Here is a 25,170-nt window from a genome sequence, read left to right on the forward strand (position 1 = left end):
AGAGTACAAACCCTTGCATGCTTCCCGGTGGTACTCGAGATTTTATTGTTTTCACATTAAAAGAATTACCCTGGATACCGATTATTTTAGTAGAATTTGATAAGGAGAGTAGCATGACCTATAATGCCATGCGTATCAAGTTTACGAAGAAGCAATTCATGATTAATGTAATCAAACGCTTTATTAAAATCTACAAATATGCGTACGTCTATACATTCTTTTTATGAAAATTTAGCGAAATAAATTAATTTTGGTTTATCATTGACAGGTCTGTTGAACGTTTTCTTTATTTTTTTTTTTCTGAACCCGTTTTGAGAATTTGTGATATGATATTGGCACTTCCCATTTCGCTATGGCAAGCAGAATGTAGCACGTTAATCTAGTCTTACGCAGGTCATCGACGTTCTTTTCAACAACAGCATCCTCACCGTCTTTTCCTCAAACCAGAACCGTTCCGTTTGTGTGCCACACCACGCACCTTCATTTGAGAGTGCACTTCGTCTTATCTAGTTCCTTGTCGCTGTTTATTAGGCGTCTTGCGTTTAGCACGTGTTACTATTTGCACCGAAATGACGTACAAAAACACTCTTCGCTCTTACTGAAACAGCAGAAATGCTCTTAATACAGCCTCCTTGAATCCAAAACGTTAAGACATTTTCCTTCGATGAGTTTCTCGGTTTAATACGAAGCCCTTATGCGGACTCTATGGTGCCCGCTCGCGCCTTTACCGTTCATTCAGTCCATCTGCTTCGAAATAACGAATTAGCGGCTCAGACGTCAAACCTCAGCTGACTCTGTGTTTCAACCAACGTTACTAGAAAAACTCAGTCGGGAAACTGGCATAGAGCTTGCTTTAAAAGAGTGGCTTTGATCCGTACTCGACCACCGAAGTAATGGTGATCGCAACGTAGCCAGCCATTTCTCCCGCAGCAGCCACGATCCGGGAGCTGCACGTCTGGATGTATCACTTCAGTTCGAGTCGCGCAAGGGCCAGTCGCGCCATCTTGCATTGCCATTTCGCAGTAGCAATATAAATTAAATTTAATGTTTTCACTAGTCGATAAAGGGTGGCGCTACTATCACATTTAGATTAGTCTCGGTGGACAGGAGCGGTCCGGGTTTAAAGGGAGAGTTTCCAAGTGAGTGTTTTAGTAACGTTGGTTTCACATTACGGGTTGCCTAATTGCTTGTCTGTTCATTTTTTTTCTTGTTTTCTTTGTGCCTCGGCATCCCGTCGTGTTCATTCAAAGCAGTAAAAATGGAAGTCGGGCGCGGGTTAAAAGGACAAGATCTAATCAAGCATGAAAAAAAGAGGTCATGCTAGATGACGAGGCAACTTTAGCAGACGCTATACAGCTCGCAGGCAAAGCAAATCGAGACAGTAACCTTACGACGCAGACGGTAGTTGCATACACGGAGACGAGACAATCCTTTGCGTTGAGTTTTTTCTCGTCGACAAGAGTGTTTACAGGGAATCTGAGGGAGGCGCAATAACTTATATTTAGAGAACCTCTTGGCGAAACATAAACAGGTGTTCCAAAGAAAGCCGTGTATCAGGTTAGAATAATAGGGAACGGTTCAAGTGTTGTGTGCCGGGGGTTGCAAAAAAACTTCAAAAATCACTTCCAAGTTAGGACCTGTTCAAAGGTATGTCACGCGGTTTCGTAACCTTCTGTTATCGCTGCACTTTCATATTGTTGATTTTTTGACCCGCAAGATTTACGTAGTGCTACACCACTCCTCTTTTATAGCATGAAGTGTTATTCTAACGGAACATCCCCCAAAATCCAAAATGTTGTCTGTACGTCCATCTTTACTGCAACATTAAGTGCCAACTGCCGCGCCTTTCAGTGCTGGCAATGTGGCACGGGCATTTCGAATGCACGATAATGAGAATATTTCATAATTTTTATTAGTCACACATTACTGTGCGAATCGTCATAACACTGTAATGTTCTCTAAAGTTCTTTTTTTTTTTTTCAATATGCCATCAACTGGCATTTGAAACGCGCGTGCGGCATTGCCAATTTCACGATTACCACCAAAAGTGGTGGAAGGGAAGCAAATAGATGCGAAATTAATTTAATCAAAGTGCCGGTCACTGGGCCCCGTTTTAAAGCAACTTTGCATGAGCGCCACGCCGCCACCATCTTGGTAGCAAGGTGGCCCTTCCGTGATAGCTGACCTCCAGCTTCTCTGTGCAGTGCGTTTTCCGCTTTGCCCGCCCCCATCGGAGCTTTATTTTCGTCTTTTGTTTTCCTACGCACTTTCAAGTTACCTGGTTTTAAGTTTGTTATATTTCTTAACTTTGGTTAATACTTTTAACTCACTTTTGAAGATATTTACTGCAGTTTTTTTAATTTATATATCAAAATTTGTGTGCGATTCAGGCGACAACGGAAGAATAGGCCCTGAATAATATGATAATATAAGTTTTCGAAGTTTTGAAAATTCGCGTCTTACCTTAGCGATCAGGCCGTGTAGCGATCCCCAACCTACTTTTTTTTGGCATAAACTGAAAATAACTTTAGGTGTAAAGTTGGCGCAAATTCTTCAGATTAATGTTTCAGCATGTCGCAGAGTAAGCAAGTTGGCACAAAGATTTGTGACGGCGAGATCGCTGTAATCTGAGCGAATCATATGAGCGCGAGCGATCATTGAGTGTTCCTGCTAAGGCAGAGGAGCAGCGTGTTACGCGATGCAACTATGTTTTCAAATCGACAATATTCCGTTGTTCACACTTGCTCGCACGGTTTAAGAAAACTTGAAAACTATTAGCGTGCTAAAATAAACGCAAATAGGTCCTAAACCTGCGTGGCATTTACTTGAGTAAAAAATTTTTGGGCTCGTAAAATTCAAGCAAACCGATGCCGTACAGCGAAAACCGTGGAAATTCACCCCGTTCGCGATTAATAAACGCCTCTGTGCCATCGACGTAGCGGGACTTTGTTGGGATTATTGCGAACAACATCAACTGCAACAGTCCTTTATGGTTTTCTGGATTTTTGAAAATCAATAGTCCCAGTGATGAAACGCAATGTCCAGGTCTCATTTGTTTTACCTCTTTGAGAAATTGAGAGATAATTATAAAGCTAGCGGAGACCGCAAACATAGAAAAAGGCCAGATTGAATGCTGCAGCCTGCAGCTCATATTGTCCGTGAACGTACAGCCATTGAAGTATCAAAGGAGCCATTGTCAAGGCCGTTCTTCGTTCTTTTTTCAATTGGGCAAATCAGCACATTAAAAATGGGACTAAACATGAGTAGTCCTGGCGCTAGCAAGACTTGTTTATTGCACACTACATGGTTCCTGACCTTAATGCCGCCATTGAAGCTTTTGCGATCTACCAATGGGCACGTTTCGCCAGCTGGACACCATTGACGGGCCCAATTGTGGTCACCTATTTTAAGCTACCGGCCGCAAACGACGTATTTTATGGGCTGAGGAACAGGCGCGATCAAATTTGGAAGTCAGCAATGGCGGCTCGAAGAGCGCGCCGACTGGCGGCGGCTTGGGTTACTGATGCGGCCAAGTGCGTCTATACTCTCGAAGCGCATCACAGTCTGCCGGAGCTTTTCGGCTGGCGACCGTTGAGTGACGCGATGAGAGCGAGAGGCTGTCATACCGTTGTTTGCGTTTCATTCAAACGAAACTGTACAAGTTCATCGATATATTTTTTTTTATTCTGGAGAGTGGGGAAACAAAAGCACAGGACAACACGAATCTCCAAACACAGCTGAGGTCTCTCTCACAATTGTTAGTTCGCAATCAACTCGCCTGCAACGTTCCATTAACTTCAGGTTAATTCCTGATGTATTATGGGCACAGAGGTTTCTTGTTAGAATACAAGGAGTGATGACATTGGTACAAATCATATATCAAGGAAGCGTACATACGGTGGATTTCCCAGAACAAGCGGGGCATATGTTGACAGTATTGGTTGTGGATATATTGCTCATTCATGTGTCCATTCTAAATAAAACGGTAAAAAATGATTGTCTTTTACAAGTAATCAACTTTTCCGGATAATGTTGGTGGGATAGAATCCAACCCGCTCAATATCAGCCGAAGAAAAATTCTTCAGCATAAGCTCTTTTTATTTTGCGTATTATAATTTTAATATGAAGGTCCTTGCTAAGAACTTTTTTCTATGGAAATAAAACGAACTGAATATGATAATATAAAAGACATGGCTTGAAACACGAAAGAATAAAACACATAGGGACGGACACACAGACAGGACAATTCTTGCAATCAGCAACCCTGTTTATGATGCTTCCTCAATGGGTCAGCCTTTCTCTAACCCAACCCTTAAAAAAAAAGAAGAAAACCAGCGATGTCAGTAAAGATAAGGCCGTTACAAAAAAAAAAATAAAAATAAAAAGAAACAAAATACTAAAATTAAAATTGAAATAAAATTTTCTTTTAAAGTTTTTTTTTTTTTTTTTTTTTTTTTTTTGAGGGTTGGGTTAGAGAAGGGCTGACCCGTTGAGAAGTCATCATAAACGTCGGTTGCTGAATAAAAGAACTGTCCTGCCTCTGTGCGTCCGTCCCTATGTGTGTTTGTGTTCTTTTGTGTTTCATGTCATTCGTGCCAACCTGCTCCGTGTTCATGTTCAAAAGGCATGGAGATGCCATTTTAAATCCATTTTCCAAGGTGTTGGCATAATACTTCCAGGAGCCCTCCATTAAGAAAACTCACAATTGGAATAAAATGACTAGATAGGCCATCGAAGGCTTTTCATATCAGAATATTTGAGACTGCAGACCAGTTTTTCGTTTGGTGTCATATACGTAACCATACACTTGCAGCTAGTTTGATATCAAAAATATTTTGCATGACTGTCTTCACTCGCTGTTATTCAACATGCAAAGCCTAGAAGACTGAGTTTTTATTTAAACTCCCAAATATATTTTAAGATAAAAACATTGTTCAGTTCAAAGGTGTACTATGCTGCATAAATTTCAGTAGAACTACATGTGGGTGTAACAAGAAATGAGAGGGTGGTTATAAATAAGAGTCCGCGCTTTGGCCACTCGTCAGAGATTTGTTGCTTTTGGCAGCTGGAGATACGTCCACGGGCTCGTGCAGCCTGATGATGGCGGGTCCGCAAGAAGTGGATACCCATGGCTCGGGTATAAGTGAAGCACGTGACATGATAACACGGGACCTACAGACCAACTCGGTTTCCTTGCGAAAGTTACCGGAAAATTTGACGTCACATGACCTATACACTAATTCGTTTTCCCCGCTAAAGTTGATGGAAGCATTGATGTCATGTGACCCGACGTCAAGTCACATATACACTAATTCAGTTTCCCCGATAAATTTGGCGGAAAGCTGGATGTCAAGCGACCCGCGAAATATATGAGTGAACTAAATTTCTGTGTAGTTTCACGTAACGTCGGGTCATGTGACGCAAAATTTACGTCCCGATTGAGCGAGAAACGAAATTAGAATATTCACCAAAGCCGAAATTTCTGATTCACTGCGATGTGGACACGTTCATCATTCATAAAAGAGAGCTGCGGCGCACCTTCAGAACGTGTTCCACAGACCAAGAGACAAAGTTGGTTGCACACAGAAAGCGATTATTGAAAAGGTCTATAGATTCATTCGTTTTTACCCCGACCTGGCCGCGCTAGATGCACAGCAAACTTTGAGGGACGGTTTGAAATACCGTCGCTCGGAAGATACCCACCTAAATACCCGGTGCAAAAGTTTTCGAGCATTTACCAAAGTCACCATCGTCAACGGGTCTTCGTCAGCCTCATTTTGCTGCATCAAGACAAGCTGCGAAGACGCTAACTTACGGACCTGACCGGTGATAGGAGCTGTTAAACCTCATCTTCATCGACACCAACCGCCATCACCAATAACACAAAAATCCCGTCAGTGACACAAATGTAATCACGTCACGGCGCCTATAATATAAGGGGTACTCGCAGACACGCGTGGCGAAATCCACCAAAATCCTCCATCAAACTCTCTTACCTAGCCGTGAACATTAAACCTCTTTTTAGAGCCCGAACATGGACTGCCACCTGTCCGTCCCCCAGCCAGATCAAGACGTTTAATTGGTAAACTTGCATGCAGCAAAAGAAAGCAGGCGGTTTCAGCGGGGCAATGACCAAGTCATGCCGATGCATCACTGAAACACGCAACATTGTTTGATTTCCTTTTGAGCAAAACTTCCCGCCAAAGATGTGACGAATTTTTATACTGATGACTGCATTAGTGTTGATTGATTCTTTTCGAGCTAGTACGTCATAGCTTTGCCGTCGCACCGGTAGTCAGTTCCAGTCCACAGCACGTCACAGTTGTCCACCCGGCCTTGGGAGGCACCGATATCCCACCAGTTTCCCTTCGCAATCACGTGCACTTGGCCCGTGTTTGATCTTCCAAGACGCTTGAGAGTTTCTCCGATGGTGTGACCCTTCTCTGTCAGACTCTTGATCGCTGCTGTACTCATCTCCTCTTCAATCAAAATTGGGTCACTGCATGGCAACACACTGAATTATCTTTCTTAAACAAAATTTAGTCAGGAGGTCAGCTGGTATATACCATAGGGTCGTTATGAAAACCCAAGTCCGAACGAAGATGAAATCTTCTTTGTTTACGCTACGCTCGAACATGCTTGTCTTTAATCTTTCGTTCGAACTCTATATGAATTGCGACCATTCGGCGCCGGAAAATGCTGCGTGAGATAATAAAGGAAGCGTACTTTTTCCCTTTTTCCACACTTCTTTTTGTTTTGCCTTTCCTATTGTGGAACACATAGCCGTACCCCTGCTTCAGAGTTCAAACTTAGATGTTACGATGAAACAAATGCATCGTTTGCGATATCACGGTTCATGTAATAGGGTTTTGTCTCTCTCTACCCCTCTTTCTCTCTCTCTCTCTCTATCTCTTTTTCTCCGTCTCTCTCTTTCTTAAAAACTATAAGTATAAGTAAGCAACCGTATAATGCCTAAACTCACTCTGGATGTGTGCTGCGGGTTCCACCAATCTTTATTCGTGGCATGTCAACAGCTTCCTGGGGATTTAGACCAAGATCGATCATAGCCAACAGCACCTGATGAAGTCAAAAGGCCCGTATTAAGTAATATCGTTAATAACAGAAATAAGGTGATTAGACTGTTGACCGATTTACAGATATCAGCGGCGGTCATCTTTGTTACAACAAAAATATTCTGCTTTTATTTAGTAGTAAGTATAAAGTAAAGTTGAAATTTTTTTGTTATTCATGCAGGAATAATGTGAAACAAAAGATTTTGGGTCCAAAACAAGAATGCACGAAGCGCTTGTTTTCCCAAATGAAGTAATGCACTTGAACCCATGTGCGGTTCAAATACAAATTTGTTTATACGTGGCATGTTTCCACTTCCTTTTTGAAGAATCCTCGACTGGTATAAATATGTGTAATAATGAATATCTGTTCGGTGCTCTACGCGTCTCCAGCTATCTATTCTTCAAACCTTGTTGCAGCCACCAGATTCTTCTCCATATTAAGGAGTCAAAATTGAGGCATATATTACTTTCGTCACTTCGTGCAGACTTTTCACATGATGCTGAAAAATATAATGCACCTGTAAGCGAGCGCCATCCTGTACTGGCCTTTTTATTTTATTTAGCCAAGCGTATTCTAAGCGAGCGGCATTGTGTTTTGCCTTGGGTGCGGATCGGGTTACAGCCTTGGGCGAGACCAAGCTGCTCAAGAAAACTATGCGGCAGTCTAACCGCGGGACTCAAAGCGAGAGTGTGTGTGCGATGGTGGTACGCGACCACCAATAGTGTCCGTCTTGTAACTAAAATTGTATCGAGAATATTAAATCCAGTGTTTCTTTAATTACAAAAACCCATTTGTCATACGATTACACACCGAATCCCAAAGGTGCGAGACGGAGTTGAGTTGTTTTTGGTTTGTTGTCACTTCGGCAAAATTGCAAACATCCGGCAACTAGGGAAACATTAGATGAAATGTGACAAAAAGTCTAAGTTTTTCTTTGTTTTTTTACGTGCCAAATTAACGAGGACATTTGGCAGTGGAGGACTGATGAAGAATTTCAACCACCTGGGGATCGTTTGACGGGCAGCCCAAAAGTCGGTTACACGGCGCCTTCTACGCAATGAGCCTCCGTCAGACTGAGGCCACCACGACCGGGATTTCAACCCGCCATCTGAACATCCGTTGGCCGGCGCTTTGCTTGGATTAACCGAGCCGGCAGTGAAGCGGTGAAGGCAGTGCCGCCGAGAGCAGAGAAAAAGTTACAAATAAATTATAGCAGAAATGGGTTTAGTCACCTGAAGAATTGTTTGGGCCTGAGCTCCTGCCGCGCGCGAACCCATCACGGCCAACAGTTTTCCGGATGCTGAGTCAGTCATGATGACCGGCATTAACGTGTGGTATGGTTTTTTATATGGCCCTGCACAATTTGGATGGCCTGGAATCATGTTGAATCCCTCCGCTCTGGCCTGAAACAAATTTTTCTTCCATACACGCAAGCTGACACATTCTGAACAGAAATAGAATTGACTCGTGATACTTCAACAAAATCAAAATTATGAATAAAGGCTGTTATAGTATAGCATACTGCGGAAGCAAATATTTTGCAAAAAAATAAGAATAGGTAAAAATGTCAAAACCTTTATTGACAGTTTCGAAAACAACGGCGAAAGCTTTCTTTCCAAATCCCATTTAATTTCCTGTACCCTACTATCCCTCCACATATACTGCATACATAACACGGAAACCCCACTCTACTTCTGTTTCGCGACAATCCAGACTATTCTGGACTGTCGCAAAATTTAAAAGATAATAGCAAAAAAATATTTTTTTAAACAGCTTAAATGGGACAAACATGTCACAAAACAATTTTTCCGAGAAAAAAAAATATTTGCAGCAATATTTATTGCGCGAGACTGATTTTAGTTTGCGGCTATTTCGTCCGTTTTAAATCGCGCGCCACAAAGTTGGCATTATACGTCACGGAGTGGCTGCTATACGTCACGGAGTGACGTGTGATAACATCTATTTTCATTGGCTAGATATTGATTGACACCTTAGATCTTGGTTGTTAATCCTTAGTGATATGTTGCAATTTCCTTTTGAGCGGCATATTTTTACGTTTAAAATACAACCCATGTAGTGAGAGTTATAATTCTTTACAAAAGGTTTATAAAACGGGCACTTTTGTTTGAATTCATACCATAACAAACAAAAGCTTCGCCATTCTTTCATGGCCGCCAAAGTTTCTGCTCCTGCTTTTTCCCCTACCTCAACCACTCGTTTCGACGAAGTGATCAGTGTTTCGTGCTGACCCAGGTGCTTGAGCGAGACTTCTTGAAGTGAAATAGTGTGTGTTTAGGAGCTGTCGCAGGTGTTAGTGATAGGAAGCGACGCGGGGTTTTGGCTTTCATAGTGCGGTTTGCTACTTTCGTTTCCCTCTTTGCTTTCTTAGTGTGCTTTTGTTTGCTTTCTTTTTTTGCTTGCGCGTGGAAATGCTGTTTTTTTTTTTAGGTCAGCTCGTGTAAAGCGGCGCCGTTGCTTTTTAAAGTGATGCCATATGAGTGATCGCGGCAGCGAGTCTTCCAGCAGCCATGTCGCCCCGAAAGATGACAAGCTGACTGCTATTTTGCTGGAGGCAATCGGGCGTTCGGGTAGCGACGAACGCGTCCAGGTATGTTCTGGTCATTTCGCTATGGAGGCTTTTGAGATTCGCACAGGGTGCACCGAACGTCCGTGACTGAGACACAGCTGTTGCATAAAAAACCCTGGCACAGCCAGGTTAATACGTAACAGCAACAGAAGTCTTCGGACGTCCGAATTCTGCGTCAGCGGACAGATTTGTTTTCTCGGCATCCAAATCAGTAGTGTACTGGTCCCTTCCTACCTGTAAAGTGTCAACCTCCCACAACGAGTTGTATTCTTTGTAGCCTGCGACGTCGAATTTATTTTTTACTAGGGAGTTACGTGCAAAATGAAATTTCCGCCTTTCATTCCTATTCCACCTTTGCTTGGTATAACAAGTTTCTTCTAAAGTTACGGTAGTGGCCTTGTACCTGTGTGCCCAAAATGAGCACCTCGCACAGTCAGGGTATTACAAAAAAAGCTGACCCTCAAGAGAAAGAGAAATTCCTGTTGAGTGAAGCATGCGATTTTATTTTAGTTGAAAACTAAATATTTAAACCACGTGTCTCAAATAAACTCGCCACATTCTTTCCTTGAGCAAAGTTCTCACTGGCATAATCAATATAATCGTCGAAGCAGTCTTAGTTTCCAAATGATAGCCAAGAAACAAGATTCAGCTGATTGCTCTCATTGAGTGAAACCGCCGATTTTATTTTTGTCAATAAAACAAGTTTCACACCAGCTACATGTCTTTTAGCTCCATCGCCCTCATCCGGTAAGCGATCTTGAGCACGACTGGGTTTAGAATACCACCTTTGAAGTCGGCGCGATCCGTGATGCAGCGGCTACTAGCCCTGGAGGCTACCTCCGGAATTTCTAGGCAGCAGGCGCACTCGCGGGCCGTCGGAATTAGCTGGTAGTGTCCGCAGCGGCACCTGGTTGTATGCAATGTCGCAAGAGCCAATAGCAACGTAAACTAACTTTTTTTCTTTCAGTCTCGACAAATCGATGCAATTTGGAAACACCCAAGCCAATCAGTGGCCAATTCGTCGAAGCATGCGGCGTCTTGCACGTTAGGGTAGCAGCGACGCACTCTTTTGTTTGGCCTAACGAAGAACAGCTGGAGTTCAATTGCCAGCGGTTTTTGTCTAACCGCGCCGAATTCTCGGGAGCGGTGCGCCGTCTTCGTGTAGTGTTGTTATTGGCAGCCGTTCTCCGCGAAGTATCTTCGATAAGAAGCACCGGAAGTCGAGACGCTGCCTTCGTCGTTCAACTCCGCAGCCAAGTCAATCCAATAGCAAAACGAAGCGAGGGGGGGGGGGGGGGGGGGGGGTCGTATTTCTCCGCGCGGTTCGAAAGAGTGGGAGTTTCAAATTTGGAGAGATTGTGACTCCGACTAAATTACGTCCTGTGGTTTAAAAATTGATAAAAAAATATTTTTGAGGAAGATTTGTTTTGTTACATGTTTGTCCCAATTAGGCTGTTTAAAAAAAATGTTTTATTTCCAGTTACAGTTTAATTTAATATTAAATTTTCATAATTTCAAAATATAAAAATTGACAAACTTTCGGTGTATATTTGGTCAAGCTGAACAGGAATAGAATTACCCTAGAGAGTTTAGCAATTGAATGACTCACCTGAACTGCGAATCCGTGCTTTCTGACGATCGTGCTACCGCAAGGGGTTCCAAGGCTACTGATGAAGCAGCACGCGTTCCCCTGAGCGTCGGCTGTTGCCATGGTAACAGTGCCTCTCTGCCTGAGAGTTGGAAGTCCTTCCGGCGCACACGACACCATAGCCCTGTCATCGTACAATTTTACGTTTTTTTGTGTGTCAAAGAATCTCATCGTTTATTCATAAGAAGCAGGTCATGGCTCAATAAAACTCTATAACATAAGATTTCCAAAGTTAATCAAAAATCGAGTTGTAATATGCGCTATGCTGCCGGATAATATGCACTGTATTTGATCAATGTTGAATTTGGTACATTGGTGGTTCCTATGTACACATAACGAATCGCAACTTCCTGGCTCGCTAAGGTACATCGAGGATATTTGGAATTTTCTAAAAATAATATCCATTCTCAGCACACTGCCAAGAAGGGTACTGAATTGCCGTCCAACTTCTGATGAGAAAAAACGCGTGTTTGAAGCATTAGCACTGCAGTATACTAGGGGCAAGTTCGTTTGCTCGTTGAGCACCGCGTGTGTTTGCTACCGCAAAGTCTGTCCACGTGCCTTTGTTTCTTCCTGACCTCTACCTATGACAAGGCGCGCTTTCTTGCTTCGTCATTGTGCGTTCCATACGCTTTATCTATGTCGCCCTTTGATTGGCAGACCCCTCCTGGCGTTTCGATGCGCCAAAGACGGGTTTTGGAACACTTGTTTGCCGTATTAAATAAACGTCATATTTACAATGCTATCCCACTTTACTCTGCGGGGCGTCCTGGTTAGGGACAGCGGAGACGAATTCCGTAAATTAATGCCAGTTTAAGTTTATGTGCCTGCATGCTTAACCATAAAACGGAGTACACCAAACTCAAAGAGAGAGCGAACTTGTTTCTTGAACAGCTATACATCGTTTCAGCTTCGGTCCGAGCGCGGCCGATGTTATGAGCCGAAGGGCCAATCGAACAGCCCAAAAAGCGCAGCCTCATGGCATGCCCTCTGCGCTTGAGTAGCCGGCGGAGGAGCAGTGCAGAGAGAGACGGCGAATACCGGCTGGTCCTATCAAAGGCAGAGAGCACGCCATGACGTTGTGCCTCTTTCGCTGTTTGATTGGCCCTTCGGCTCTTAACATCGGCCGCGCTCGGATCGATGCTGAAACAAAGTATAGTGAGCAATTAGCGTTCATTCAATCCTTCTGACTGTTCCCAGGAAACGTGAAGTACTCACAGCGCCAAATTAAGAAAACGCAGCTTGCTGGAACTTTTTAATTAAACTTATTCGATCGCTTAGCGTACTCACTTGTTCACGTCAATAGCACATCTCTTCTTTCTGCCATACTCCTTGTTGATCATTTTATCAGTAGAGGCAAAACCGGGGTCCGAAATGACGGAAAGGCCATCTACGAAAGCGAGCCTCAAAGCTTCAATCAAAAGGTGGTAATACTGTCCAGGATCTGACTTGAAGGCTGAACAAAATATACCACAGGTCAACGCATTCGAATGTCGCGCTCAACAGCTACACGTGGTATTGTTTATATGACCGACACTGGTGAGAGGGAGAGCGCGAGACCGGTTAAAACGTTTCAAAGTTGAGAAAGACAGAAAGACCAGGTAAATGGGAATTCTAAAATAAGGAGTTGTTTGGACAGCGTCACATGCACCTAAGCGCAGCCCTTCTATATCCTTTACGTTTTTCAAATGTAGTTGATGACACCTTAAAGCAAACAAAAAAAAAAAAAAAAACGAAGGCATGGCGGGCCTCGATTATCAAATCATTGCTCAAAGAGGCGACGAGCTTGCGACATTAGTCTCAGAACGCCAAAAAAACGAAATGCAAAGGAAGAAGCGAGGAGATATGCCACGTCCTGCCTTTATTAAGCTCTCTGTTCCGAGATCATATTAGGAACTCTACACGCAGGCCCGTCAGGATCTTGTTTCGGGTGGGGGGGGGGGGGGGCGCTAATGACAGAATGCTGTACTAGGGGGAGGGGGAGAGGAGGTCCCAGCAAAATGGAAGATTGCGAGGGGGGGGGGGCCCATGAGCCCCCCCCCCCTCCCCCCCTGGCTACGTGCCTGCCTACACGTATATGCCCCCGCCCCCGCTATGCACTCCAAGTAACAACCATTTGTTTTCTTCATTCAGGTCAACCAATCCGGAGTTCAAGTACGTGTGCTTCTTGCACAGGGGTTGCGATGATGATAGAACGCCGATCTCTTATTTGCTGATTGAACAAAATAGTGCTTATACCTCAAAGTATCTAGCATTGAGGTCTACCCACTATTCTTCTAATCAAAGCCAATCAGAACTCGGCATCGTTCTGACGTCATCACAACTCCCCGGCAAGGAGCAGAAGTCTTGCTCTCCTCATAGGTGACAGTGGAGAATCACAGTCACATTGACAAGATACTACCCTCCCCCATCTTTTGTCACAAAGACTGCACATATTCATTGGAGTGTGATAACGATAGTCCTTCTCATTGGATAAACCGACTAAAGGACGATCAATGTGTACCGGTTGTTGTGCTTGCCACCTAGATTGATGAAAGAACCTAATTTAGGCTAGGTGGCGCAAGCTACCACCCATCATAAAGAGTACGACCCTTAGCGTCCATCCACCATACTATTGACACTCAGAGATCAAGAAACCCAGCAAGTGTCTTACTATATGTTAAGGCTTCTTACTTCCTGATTCGTTCTTCAGCGTTCGTATCGGCAGATGCCGCAATTTTATTGGTTCCTGAACGATGATAACATGCTCAAAGCTCGGCATGGTCTCCTTTTCTCGAGGTGTCGGTCACTATATGGTACTTTAACGAGTGTTTCAATGAACATCGTTTTTGCACGCGTCCTGTGATCCACTACTGCATGCTACAAACGAATATTATTTTGAGTTCATTATTGGACAGCACATTGGCAATGCTAAGTGTATGAAACTTGGACGTTATAAATCAAGTAGGAGAGATAGGTAAAGAGGACAGAGAAAACATAATGCTAAGATTAAAGGAAAACACACGTAAATAGGCACATATGTAGGGACACTAAAAGTTTTTCAAAATCGAGATGACTCCATTAATAGGCTGCAAGAATGACCTTTTTAAGATTACCTTGACTAACTAATCTTCACAATTCTAAACAAATATTTTTGCGAGGCAGCTGCTTTTATCTAATTTCAAGGAAAACCATATGAATTTACATTTTATTGATAAGAATAAAGGCCGATATCATACTCTAGTGGATGATGAAAAATTGTTCAACGATTACATTTTCTTTTAATATTAATCACACTGCAATTTATTCATTTACATTTACTCATACTAACATAGTATGTATGCTAAATGAAATTACATCTACTAGAATATTCTGGATCTTGACATCGATCGCATTTTTACCCTTCTTAAAGACCGCTATCACCATGCAGCTCACTGTTGAATGTCGGCAATTAATATGACGTCACTAAATTAGACGAATGTAGGATTGTTTAATAATAAACAGCTATACTGTGTTTCTGTTATACGTAATAAATGGGATTTTAAATTCCAGAATCATGTAAGATGGCACAATATTATTTTGTCTTTACCTAATTATTTTGTCGTCGCTCTCGTTCTTCCAACAATTTAATGTTTCATGATATTTAAGGACTTTGCGTGCTCCCAATATATCTTGCCACTGGATGAAGACGTGGTATGTCCAAATACAAGATAATAAATTGTAATCAGAACGCATACATTGAACGTCGAATCCCTCCATTATGTTAAGTCCTTCCAGAAGTATGGCGCCTTGGCTTGGTAAGGGTGGTGTGTGAACTGTTCTGCCGCGGTACGTCGTTGAAATGGTTGGCACAATAACTGGCTCAGCGGAGTTCATATGCATCTGAAGGTCGTCCAAGGTCATGACGCCTCCCGCCGCCGAGACAGCTTCAACCATGCTTTCGGCAATGTCACCAGAATAGAACACTTCCGGCCCTTCATTTCCTACTCTCTGAAAAAGTCAGTTTTTTTTCCAGAGCAACAGACATATTTTTTTACAAACATATTTGCATGCCTGGAAAGTGCCTTAATTGAGAAAGCGGTTATAGTGGTTATAGTCAAACTTAATCATTACTAGTTGAGAAAACAAACAGGTTGTAGCCTCAGAATTGCTACCGACCTTTGCTAAAGGACCCTGATATGGCTGCAGCTATGAGGCATTCAACAGGCTAATTTTAAAATTATTTCAACCAGCGTAGACTACCACTATATTTTTATCATCACTAGTGAAGACAGATGAGTCATTTAAAATAGCAATTGTTTGTCAAGAGCTACACTTAGCAAAAAGAAAAAAAAAATGTGGGGGGTATGCTTGCCAAATTAAAGCAAGGAATCCGGATCCCTAGCGGAGGACTGAGGATTCATTTAATTAAACTCCTTGGGGATCTTTTGACGGATAACCAAAAGATCACCTAGTTGGCACTTTCTCCGCAACAAGCCATGCGCATATTGTCGGCACATGGGCTGGGATTCCAACCCCGCTAACGGTGAATGCGTAGGCAGATGCTTCACTCTCCAGCCACTGATACTGTATTATACTCATCTTAGAAGACTAAAACAGTGTTTTTCGACATATAGTTATCATTCCAGCATGCAATTTTATGTGTATTTCTTTCTTGACACAGATTATAACCTATGAATCTTGACACAGACTGTAACATAGGCATCGGAGCCACCAACCTTAAGTAGTCTCGCTAGTGGAACGTTGCGGAAGACATCTCCTGGTTTGGGAGTTCTCCCGCCCTCGTTTAAGAACGCGCTTCCTTCGTGCATCTGTGCGAGCCTCCGCCTAGCCCCACCCCACCAGGCGGCACTCGACCACCCCACTGGAAATCCCTCTTCGGCATATCGGATTGCAGGTTCCATCAGTTCCGCCATTGTTAACTACAAGAAAAAAAAAAAAAAAAAACATGATTACCCTAAGGCTGAGCGATAACATTCAGCGCTCTCCGAAACAATCTATTTCAACAAAACATCAGGATCCTTGTATAATCAGCGGGTGCCACAACCTTCCAGATGACTGAGTGAGTTGTGTCGGTGACACGTCCGAGGTCTGCACGTACACTCGGGATGAAAGCTGTCTAAAGCGCGGGAGCGGTGCGCTCCGGACCGCGCGTGCGACATCTGCCGACGGACGCTGGGCCGGAGAGAGTCCATTTGAGCCTCTGAGCATGCGGCGCCATTGTGCTGCGCTTGGCAAATAAGTTTTTATTTTGTTGTTTTTTCGTGTTTTTTCTTTTTTTTGGGGGGGGCGGGGGGGCGTTGTGAGTATGTTTGTTCAGCCTGAACTTAGTCTGCCTTAACATGTGACTTTACTCTTAGCTGTAGATGAGCAATTGAGCCCGGGGTCTTTAACATACTCCACGCAGTAGCGATACACGACCGCACGCCGGTACGATGCTCATCCCGCTCGAAACGGGCAGGGGTGGGGATTGAACCCAGGATCCCTGGGTTCTGCAGCGCGAGCTTTCGCTCCACGTGCTCCGAGCTGGTGTGCGCTAGCTCACTCGGGCAACGATCACCCTGGGCGGATATCAACGTTGTGCTGACCCTTCTTTAGGCTCCACCGGCCACCAGAGGAGCGCTCGGCGCCTGTAGGCTGAGAAATCAAGGCGCTCGGTGCGGCGGCACACGGGCCGCCGGCTCCGCATTATCGGGCGTTCTTCTGAGCGGAATGGAGCCGCTGAACTCGAGCGCTTGCTTTCGTTCTCGCGCTAAACCACTCATGGTGTGCGCGGGAAGCTGCACATATTCTTGTTTGCGTCTAATGCGTCCTCACCGCTATGAATACAAGTGCTTGCTATCTCTGCACTTTCGAGATATCACTTTCACAACGATAACACAACCGCGATTCGTGATTCCGCGGTTATGAACGTGGGTCAAACGGTAAAATTATTCCGTCCCTCAAAGCTTCCCACTGCTTGTGCAAGAAGCAGCAAACTCGTAATGAATGCCACCAATTTAAGTATTTGATGGCTGAACGATGCTTCCAATCTGTAGCATGTAACAAGACGCATGGGTCTTTATACAAATATTTTAATGCAGTTGGCTTCCATTGAGTGCAATAATTAAGAGAGCCCGATGAACAACTAAAACAAACAATATCGTGAGAAAATCATTTCAAGTGTTCATGCTGAAGCATGTGATGCGGCACGTAGACTCAGCAGCGGATAGAGCCTCCTTGAACCGCTTTCAGGCTTACCATCCTCGGCGGAAGCAAGTGCGCTAGTGTAGCGGCTAAACTCTTTTCAACGCGCGATGATGCGGAGCCGGCGGCGCGTGGGCCGCCACATCGAGCGCCTTGATTTCGCAGCCTACAGGCGCCCAGCGCTCGTCCAGCTGTCGGCGGAGCCTGCAGAAGTGCGGACGGGCCAGCACAAACTTTGTCATCTGCCCAGCGCTGCACAATGGCGGAGCCTGCCCAGAGGGGCGCTATCTCGGCCCCAGCGTCCGCCGGCAGATGTCGCGCGGGCAGTCCGGAGCGCTCCGCTCCCGCACTCTAGATAGGCTTGATGCCGAGTGCAACCGGAACTCTTTATGAAAGGCTACGGCACTAGATTTTATAGAAGCATAATAAAAGAGCCTATTGAAAGGACAAAATCTGTTCCCGGCTTTTAGAGCCATCTATATAGGTAGGGCACTTCGAGTAGTTTGCTAAAGGGCCACTGAAAAGGAAAAAAAATGGTTCTGTTGTTGCACAGTCTGGTTGGTACAAGCGTGTCAAAAAATACGTTTACGCGAAAAAAATGTTTAGAGCAATATTAACGGCAAAAGATTTATTTTAAATTCTTGGTCCAAAGTTCATGATGTCACGGAATGGTCATTCGCTCAGCGAAATGGTAATTCGCTCTTTCCACATCAACGTGGTGGCCAAGCTGATCCACCTCTTTCACGCGCCCGAAATGCCGTGAGAGAATACAAGTGGAAAGGAGGTGACCACCGACTAAATCGCGTCTAGCGCCATTCGTATAATTTTTTCATCTTGCGAATTTTTTTTTTTTTTTTAGGCTTGTCCCAACCAGACTGTTCAAAAACATTTTTTTTTTCTTTTCAGTAGGCCTTTAGGGTTAGCTTCCGCTAGAACAATTTCAGCAATCTTCAGCCAACACCTGCGTTACTTAAATTATTGTAAAAACGAAGCGACATTTACATTGAACATATGCTGACACCAGATCTGGCCTAGACAAGTACGTAAACTGTAATAAAAAAACATAGACAAAAAAAAAGATCTCCAATTCTGGTATTTACTGTGTAAGCACACTGAAAAAAATATTGCCGTCAGAGATGCTCACAGTCCTACCATTTTAAGAGTAAATAAATGCAACATGATATATTACAAAGGCAGCTGTTACGGGACCGTCCCCCCGGTTTCGCTACGGCGGGAGCGTAAACAAATTCCGATTCCCCGTTCAATTTCGCGAGAAAAACTGATATCAGCTGACCTAAGCATCAATTCAATTTCCAGGATAAATTTGGCGGGAAAATAGATGTCACGTGACCTGTGCACCAATTCAGTTTCCCGCTAAATTTAGTGGAAAAATGAACGTCACATGATTTATCCACCAATTTAGTTTCGCCGCTAAAGTTTGCGGAATAATTCTTACGTCACGTCACCTACGCACCAATGCAGTTACCCCGCTAAATTTGACGGGAAAACTGATGTCCCATGACCTGTGCACCAGTTCCGTTTCCCCGGTGAATTTCGCAGAAAAATCTAGCGGCGGCGTGAGCGCAAACGAAAATAAGCAAGAAAGCTGCCACTGTCTAAGCGCATCACGCCGTATGATCGTCCCCCAATATTTTGGCAGCATTTTGCTGGCTATAAAAGTCGCATATGCTGTGCCACTAAAAGGCTGGCAGGTGCGCCTCAACGTATTATATTTAAATTAGAAGGGAACATACACCGATTCGTCCATGATCCGGTCCGGTACAAGCATTATGACAGATCGAAGTTATTATGCGATCTCATATTCATAAAAGGCTTACACTACAATTATAATCTGTTTGCACGCAAAATAATACCGAATAACCAGAGCAATACACGTATTTATATTTTATGCCACGTCATTTAATTTTATTTGAATTAAAAACTCTTTTATTATCATTAATATCAACGACAGCGAGCCCACAGGATTTCTGTAATGACCGTCTACATGAAAGGGAGACTTCGGGATCACAATCTGACTCTTTATTCTAGTACAACAAAGACATAAAATTTGAACATCTTCACTTACATTGAAATATGTTTTACTATGCTGTGGCGCTAAATTCTAATACATTTTTTTTCTCTATCTTTTTTTTTTTTTTTTTTTGGTTTTGCTAAATTTTTGCACTAGGAGTAGAACCACGAGGGTTTGTTGCAAACTCAACTGAAAGAAGGTTTCTGTATGATTTGATATGCCACCTCCTTCATGATTTTATCACAAGATTCGGCTTAATGCATTGCATTGTGGTCTCTCACAAGTTGACATATATTTCAAAATTTCCACGCCGACTACATGCAACTTTTCTTTCTGAAACTAAAATATCCGCATCTTTCTTGCGATAATGTTGAAATCTCGGCTCACCTTTCCGCTTCCGAAAAAGTTGAGCGTTTCGAACCAGGCTTTTACGACTCCAGGAACAGTCGCGAGAACACCCCTGCAGTCGGCCTTCACTGAGTCGCCGCTATGTCCAGACTGGAAACGTTGCAGCGTCAGCGCTTCCGGGCTTCTGCCGCTTCGCGGTGAAAGAAGGCTTAAGGATGTGATTTCTGGGCAGAAGCTATACTCACCTCAAGTAAATACGCAGCTGACGCTACGAACTGACGGTGGTGATCAGACAGCGTCAAAAGCGAACCTTCATGGCGTCTGTTACGTTGATTCACGTGTTCCATCGTCGCTGAACCGATCATTCCAAGAAAAAAGGCCTATTGACTCGCACTTTCGACGCTGCTTGATTGTTCCGTTTACATGTAGCGTCGGCTGCGTCTGTATTTAAGCTTGAACGTAGTATAACGAAGTAGATTGCTCGACATCCTAAGTAGTGACAGGCAAGATGCAATCATTTGTTTTAAGAGAGGGTTCCATGTCGGCGCGCAAGATTTTGTACCTCAATATGGACCTTTGCATCGCTTATCATCCCGGCGAAAAATGCTGAGTCACTGAGCTGTAGACGGATGCGCACCGTGTGATATACCGCACAACAGAGCAACATCGCATGCTCAGAAGGCGTTCTTCAGCCCAGGAGACAAAGATGGCGGCCCGCAGAAGGCGACTTTTGCAAAGGTCTGTAGTCAGTGACATCAGTAGTGAGACATCGGCTAGTTGATACATCGTTCATTCTGACAAATGCGCAACAAGGAAAGGACAGAAAGTAAGAGACACAGTACAAGCGCTTGTGCTTTGTCTCACTTTCTGCCATCGTCTTGGGTCGCTTTTGTAAAAAAAAAGAAAAAAAAGAAAAAAGAAAACTACTGACAGCTTAAAGCGATACTGAACCGAAATTTCGAGCTCACGAAACAAGGCTGGACGGATAGGCGGGACGCTGCAACACCCAAAAACATCAGTCATACAGCGATATCTTTGACGGATAGCCGTATTTTTGGAAAATAAGTGCGCGATTGAACCCCGCCGACAAGGCCGACGATACAAGGCACGTCGCAATTCCCATTGCCTCTTCTTCTCGCTACGTCCCGTTGAGCTCGTAAACTGAAGCGAGGAGGAAAGAAGCGAGGCTGCTTCCCCTCGTCCTCAAATTCTCCCGGAGGACAATTACGTTAAAGACCTCGCCTGATCGCGAACTGCTTTTCCGAAAGTACGGCCATCCGTTTGAGATATCGATGTATGAGTGATGTTTTGGAGTTCGCAGAGCCCCGTTCAACGCTCCTGCGGCCTTATTTTGCGAAATCTAAATTTCGGTTCTGTATCCCTTTAAGGAACACGGGGCGTCGTGAGGCAAGGTGAACGGGTGGCCAAATTTAGGTTAATATCTGGTATGGAGGCATCCCCAGACTGGCCGCCGCGAAGCGTCGTGAACAGGAAAGGGGGGGGGGGGGGGGTGAGGAGATAGTATACAAAAAACGACGGGATATACAAAAAAATTTTAAAACATACCTTTTTTAGATTTTTACGTTCAACAAGATAAAGTGAAAGAAAAGTATTAAAATAAAAAAAAAATATATTGTCAGGTACACTTGGAAGTTTTAGACTTGTTCCCTGTGAGTAACACCCGACAAAAGTCCGCAAGTGGCTTCCCTGCATAACCTCTACGTATTACTATGCAAGTTTAATAATTTATTCACATACGATAGCCTCAAGTAATATGGTTACCTATCGCGAAATATCAGTGGCAAGAGAAAAACACTCTTTTCGCAGAAATGTGAGGAAACGTCCCTCTAGATCGCACCGTACTTGCGCGCCAAACTTATTTTTGTCTTGTCAAATGTTTTTGTATATGTTTGCTAGATGTCGCTGCAGTTTCGTTCTTTAAAACTGTTTCCAGGCTAATAAATAGGAAGGATTTGCCGAAACCGAATCTATAGAATAAAAAAATATTATTCTGTGGGTTTGCCGCCACAGTGATGCACCCGCCGTCCCCCACTGCGTGCGCCGAAATTCGCGTAGGGAGTTGTCACCTGCGATCTTCGGTTGCTAGGTGTTACGTCACGGCGTCGCTTCCTATAATCAGCCCATCCAGTACGGCCTCCGTTGCTATGCGTCTTATCGCCAAGCCTCTCGAGATATGCACCCCGCCACCATTTGTCGGCGTTTGCAAAAGGTGAATCCTAGCCAGTTTCCACAGCCAGTGGCTTTGGCGCCATCCCGTGGTGATGTTGCAAACTTGCTATACGTGTGCGCCAAACCAGTCCAAGGTCAGCGCGTGTACCAGAGCATTAATACTAACGCATTAAAGAGAAACAGGAGGGGATATTGGTGACATGGGCCACCGAAACCGCAGTTTTGGAAGACATTCAAAGGTTCGCCAAACGCTCAATATATCTTTATTTTGAATAACTTTGCTTTCATCGACGGAAATAAGAACATTGTCAGACTCTCAACTTTCATAGTGTTATTTTTAAAATGTGATGACTCCAAGCTTCCATTGTGCTTTTTACACACACATCGAACTTCGTTCGCCACTGATAATAGGTAGCCAAAATTACAACTCGTGAGGTCAAAGTTCGGCCAATTATGGCAGTGAGGTCAAGAGCTATACGGTTGTTCAATCTAAATGACGCATTAAAAAATAACAGTTTAAGTGGGACAAAGGACAATCACAAATTTCCAAAGGCAGCTAGGTAACTGGTGCGCGACTGATATACTCCGCCTGGTCCTGCTATCGAACCAGAGACCCATCTATTTCCAGTGGAGCGCCCTACCAACTGAGCCAACCAGGAGTCAAACGTCCGTAGAGCATGCGGGTTTTAACAGTTGTCACTAGTCTAACATCTGTAAGGAGGAAGAGGCTGAATTGCAATGTTATAATAATAATACTTATTGAAAAGGTGCAAGCGAGTTGGAGAAGGATAGCGACAATAATTTCTGGTAAAGAGAAACAAGGGGGACAAAGGATATACGCAAATCTCCGAACACAGCTAGGTGACTGGTGGGTTCTCGTTACTCTTGTCCAGCTCGCTTGCACCTTTACATTAACTGCGTTATTTTCACCATCTTAAAATGCAGGCCAACCAACCTTCTTAGTGTTATAGTGTGGCAGCGGTTAAAACCCGTTTGCTCTACGGACGTCTAACTCCTGTGTTAGCGATAAGGCAATTGAAGTCCGAAGACCAGCCAAAAGCTTGTAGGTGGGCTTGACCCCGGCTGCTCCAGACAGAAGTTTGTATACGATACCCAGCGAAGACCCGAGTCTCCATGACGGAGAGGGGCCTCCCTGCCATGAACCCCGAGCCGCACGTGCAAGCCAGACGTAAGAGCTCCGGAGTCCATCGCCCTCGCCCGTAGACAAGAAGAAGCGAGGCGGACATTCCATCTGATGACGCCGAGCGAGATGCAGCACCACTCTCTAACCTCGACCTTTATATAATTCCCCTATTTAGTGTAACCTTCAAAGGTTTAATTGAGTAAATAGTTTAATGCAACCGCATCGTTAATTGGTTCACCACAAAACGCAATCACCTGGTTTCCTGAGTTGGTAGAGCACTCCACTCGAGATGGACGGGACCGTGCTTTGATACCAGGACCAAGCCGATTTTTTTAGCCGCGCACCAGTCTCCTAGCTGTGTTAAGATACTTGTTCTTGTCCTTTGCCCACCTTCTTCCCCTTCTCAAGGTATTATCATTATTCTTGTCCAGCTCGTTTGCACCTATGCACTCATTGCATTATCATCATAATTTTAAAATGCAGGCTGTTCACCCTTGTTGGTGTTACACTAGTGGCTGCAGTTAAAACTCGTTTGGTTTACTGATGTCTGACTCTGGGTTGGCTCAGTTGGTAGAACGCTTCTCTACAAACGGAAAAGTCCCTGGTTCGATTCCAGGACCAAACGGACTTTTTTTAGTCGCGAACCAGTCACCTAGCAGTGTCTGGATATTTCAGTTTGCCTTTTATCTTCCTTGTTCCCTTTCTCCAGGGAATATTATCAATATTTCTGTCCAGCTCGCTTGCGTGTTTGCATTAATTGCATTATCGTCATAACACTTCACTTTTTTGGGGGGTAGTTGTTGTCACTGACAGGTTAAGAAGTGCAAGGCGCGACTTATCATGTTGGAGCATCTAGCTTCTTGAATCGTTCATCGTCGTTCTAATTGGCTAATGCCACTATCTCGTTGGCTGCTTTCTGAAAATTAATTGCACGAGGCTCACTACGCCCTACGTTTTGTAAGCTGTGAACGGCTATAGAAACCGTGAACGCGATACAAAAGTTCAATCAGAAAGGGAGACGTCCCTACGTAGGTGGGTATTATTACGGTGCCTTACCTGCCATCAACGCAGTGCACAGTACCGGTGCGGGCGTCGTACACAACACCGAAGCAATCTCCTCCAACTCCACACGCCACAGGCTGAATCACGTGTAGAGCTGCAGCCATGGACACAATTGCGTCCGCTGCGTTCCCACCTCTTCTGATGGTTTCTGTGGAGAATAGCCGTGTATATATTCTTGCTGAGCACAATGCTTCGCAATCAGCCCTCTCTATAAAATATCGCAGGTGGATCTTTGACAACAAAAATAGGATTGTATTCGTGCGATGGAAGAATTTTTGGGTGTATTAGCTGCTGACTCTACGCTAATCGCTAGTTTGGATAATTTTTATAGTATAATTTTTTTTTATGGCCACATTGCTGTAATGTTTTACCCGTGTATTACGGAAATTGTTGTTTTCAGGGCTAGTCCTTCCATAATTCCGCAGGGTAGCGATACGTCACATAACTTTAAAGCAACAGTGACATAACCTCCGTTTCACTGCCTACAACTTTTGTCACAAAAAAAACCTGTCCTCTTTTAAAACTCATTGATTGGACTTGATACGTGCGGTGTGATAGGTATATAAAACTGCAGTCGATTTTGCTCGAACACTATAAGTTTAAGACCCCGAACGTTGCTTGCAGCTTCAAGATATAAAGACATGTTTCGTAGCGTGTGTTGACCATTCCGATAAGAAACATTTTTACACCTTTGTCATGACTCGTCTGTAGTGTTTATTATTTCCCCTACTTCCTGACTCCCGCCAACACACTTATCTGTTTCTATTATCTCTCAAGAAACAGAGCTCTCAATTCTTCAACTTTACGTAAGACCTAATAAACGAAAAAGACTGTCTACAGCATCAGGAAATTGTTTACACGTAACCCATTTTTGTTAGTTTCGGACAGTTAGCTTGATACCACAAAGCAGTGAAGCAACC

General features: G+C 44.0%; 1 protein-coding gene across 1 annotated transcript; it reads right to left on the minus strand.

Moving 5' to 3' along the window:
- Positions 1-6,261: 6,261 nt before the first annotated feature.
- LOC121835677 (glutathione hydrolase-like YwrD proenzyme) lies at positions 6,262-24,354 on the minus strand. The gene is made up of 9 exons (XM_042290126.1): positions 24,245-24,354; positions 19,894-20,044; positions 16,007-16,210; positions 15,026-15,278; positions 12,600-12,765; positions 11,271-11,433; positions 8,307-8,477; positions 6,983-7,077; positions 6,262-6,499 (listed from the first exon to the last, which is right to left on the minus strand). Exons 1-9 carry the CDS (start codon positions 24,352-24,354, stop codon positions 6,262-6,264), a joined length of 1,551 nt encoding a protein of 516 aa, XP_042146060.1.
- Between the last annotated feature and the right edge of the window lie 816 nt (positions 24,355-25,170).

Source organism: Ixodes scapularis, unplaced genomic scaffold (assembly GCF_016920785.2).
Source record: "Ixodes scapularis isolate PalLabHiFi unplaced genomic scaffold, ASM1692078v2 PGA_scaffold1__304_contigs__length_218370807, whole genome shotgun sequence".
NCBI lineage: Eukaryota > Metazoa > Arthropoda > Arachnida > Ixodida > Ixodidae > Ixodes > Ixodes scapularis.

Bases quoted from the DNA above. Each gene is read 5' to 3' on its own strand.
- LOC121835677 (XM_042290126.1), bottom strand. From the start codon at position 24,354: ATGGCTGCAGCTCTACACGTGATTCAGCCTGTGGCGTGTGGAGTTGGA. The intron at 16,211-19,893 runs GTGAGCCGAGAT...TTTTTCTTGTAG, and splicing joins ACTTTTTCGGAAGCGGAAAG to TTAACAATGGCGGAACTGAT. The intron at 6,500-6,982 runs GTGAGTTTAGGC...GTTGCCATGCAG, and splicing joins ACCCGCAGCACACATCCAGA to TGACCCAATTTTGATTGAAG.